Source organism: Chiloscyllium plagiosum, chromosome 15 (assembly GCF_004010195.1).
Source record: "Chiloscyllium plagiosum isolate BGI_BamShark_2017 chromosome 15, ASM401019v2, whole genome shotgun sequence".
NCBI lineage: Eukaryota > Metazoa > Chordata > Chondrichthyes > Orectolobiformes > Hemiscylliidae > Chiloscyllium > Chiloscyllium plagiosum.
The window spans coordinates 45,263,818-45,266,123 of NC_057724.1; the positions used below are offsets into that span (position 1 = coordinate 45,263,818).

Genomic DNA, 2,306 nt, shown 5'->3' on the forward strand with positions numbered 1-2,306 from the left:
TCCAATGCTCCAGGGAAAACAGCCCCAGCCTATTCAATCTCTCCCTATAGCTCCAATCCTCCAACCTTTATTTATTTCTATTTGTGCTATGAAAGATCCCACAGCACTATTTGAGGAGCATGGCATCCAGCCAACATTTATCCTTCAACTAACAAGGCTGAAACAAATTGTCTGGTCATAGCTCATTGCTTATGGTAGAATCTTGTTGAATGCAAATTAGCTTCTGTATTTCCAAGATCAGAACCACAACTATAATTCATGGACTAATTATTTATCCAGCACTTCATGAGATTTCCAGTGTCATAAAAAACACTATGTGCTTTTGTTTCTTTGATTTGTTACAAAGATATATTTTTAATATTAACTTTCAAATAATTGTTCTATAAAGGAAAACTTCATATGGCTTATAGAAAATACCTAACTTACACCAACATCCACATAATTCATTTGAATCTGCATGCATTCTACAAAGTGTTTTACTTGATTGATGTCATTGTAATAAGTTACCGTGTATTATGGGCTTTTTCTTCCCTATTGAGGCCTTGATCAGGTCCACTCCAAGTAAAGAATTTCGGTAACGCTTTGCTTTAACTTCCTCAAACCAAACTCCAGTAACCAGCTTCCTTCTCTTTTCATCTTGAATGGATTTTTGTGCTGTCCTGAAACAAGACAGGATTCAGTTTCCTCACATTCAAAGGTTACATTCCAGTGTCATAAAATCTCCCAGTTAATCAGGGAGATTTACAAGAAGTCCAGTGTGGAGGAGGAAGCAGGACAACTCTTCTGTAAGTTTGAAAGTGCGTTGCCGTAATCAGTACAATAGTCAATCACAAATCAAAATTCACAAGTGAATCTTCATAATTTGATTTCAGAATTTAAAGATTTGAAAAAGAGTCAATAGCATATATATTTAGTTGATCAATGTCATGGTATGCACACATTATTAATTAAGAGAATGTTTCAGGGCCACATGCAACAGGATTATCTTGAGCCTGCTCCTTCAAATTCCAGTATGCAATTGAAAGCGACAGCTAATTGGGAGACACAACCACACAATTAAAACTTCACTGGTGGTTAAAACATTGCTCCATTTTAACAAATTATGAACTAATATGTTAAATTTAATGTTAACTTTGTAGTGCACACAATAAATTGGATAATACTTCCACCAGTGTATCATTACAACATTGAAGCATAATAATATGATGCACTATGTTCAAATTGTCTTTCATGAGGTAGATTAGCCTGAAGTTGTAAACCTAATCATCAAAATAGGCTCAAAGCTTCTCCAAATCAGTTTGGTCAGCAAGGTTTCTGCAATATAATAGCTCGAATCTACTGATCAGCATTGGAACCACCGTCTAACACTGATCAGACTGAAAACTGAGCAATTATGTGATATATTTCAAAAGGCTAGACTTCCAGTACAATAGCCAGAAGGCTTCCCTCAGTGCAGGGATCCAAGCAGAGAGCAGTGAAGAGAATCAGGTGCAGAACACGCCCCATTTTTACAGCATTGGCTGCTATAAGTTATTTTAAATTACCAATGTGAATGTTAGTGATGGATGAATGCTTGTGACTGGATAAATGAATAAACGGATGGAATGGTAAAGTGGATAGTTAAGTGGGTCCGTGAATAAAGTGGTTAGGAAGAATAGAGTGGTGCTTCGTTGGACTGTTGGTTGGTAGGGTGGCAGTTGAATAAGGGGGCTGGTGGATGCAGGGGTAGCATGGTCAGGGATGGTGACAAGTGGGGGTCCATTTTTGATGTAAAATTGCAAATAAGGAAGAACTAAAGCAGCTTGCTTATTCTGAAAAGTCGAAGCATTTGCATTGATGCTTCAACCAGACCTCAGTGACTATTATCCCCTTCTGGGAAGTCCTGAGCTTGTGCAAGCTGCTTTAGTTCTTCCTTATTGACAACTTAAACTCATCAATTTGCACTAGCCTCCACACCCATTTATCAAATACTGGCCTTGCCAGCAACCACCACCATGAAAGAATAAAGTCAGGTCAGCGCAGTATTCAAGATGTCAGGAGGGCAAAAAGGGGACATGAGATAGCTTTGGCAAATAAGATTAAGGAGAATCCACAGGGTTTTTACAAATGAGGTGTCAGTGGGGGAACACTTTGGGGCCAGTGACCATAATTCTATTACATTTAAAATAGTGATGGAAAAGGATAGACCAGATCTAAAAGTTGAAGTTCTAAATTGGAGAAAGGCCAATTTTGACAGTATTAGGCAAGAACTTTCGAAAGCTGATTGGGGGCAGATGTTCGCAGGTAAAGGGATGGCTGGAAAATGG

The 2,306-nt window shown here is 38.2% G+C and overlaps 1 protein-coding gene across 7 annotated transcripts in view; it reads right to left on the reverse strand.

Annotated features, from left to right (window-relative positions):
• Window positions 1–2,306, reverse strand: part of LOC122557280 (synaptotagmin-like protein 2) — a 110,197-nt gene that overhangs the window by 67,740 nt on the left and 40,151 nt on the right. For all 7 annotated transcript variants that reach the window (XM_043704811.1, XM_043704812.1, XM_043704813.1 and 4 more), the window contains one exon: window positions 508–659. In XM_043704811.1, the coding sequence (XP_043560746.1) occupies window positions 508–659 (152 nt within the window). The remainder of the gene's footprint in view (window positions 1–507; window positions 660–2,306) is intronic.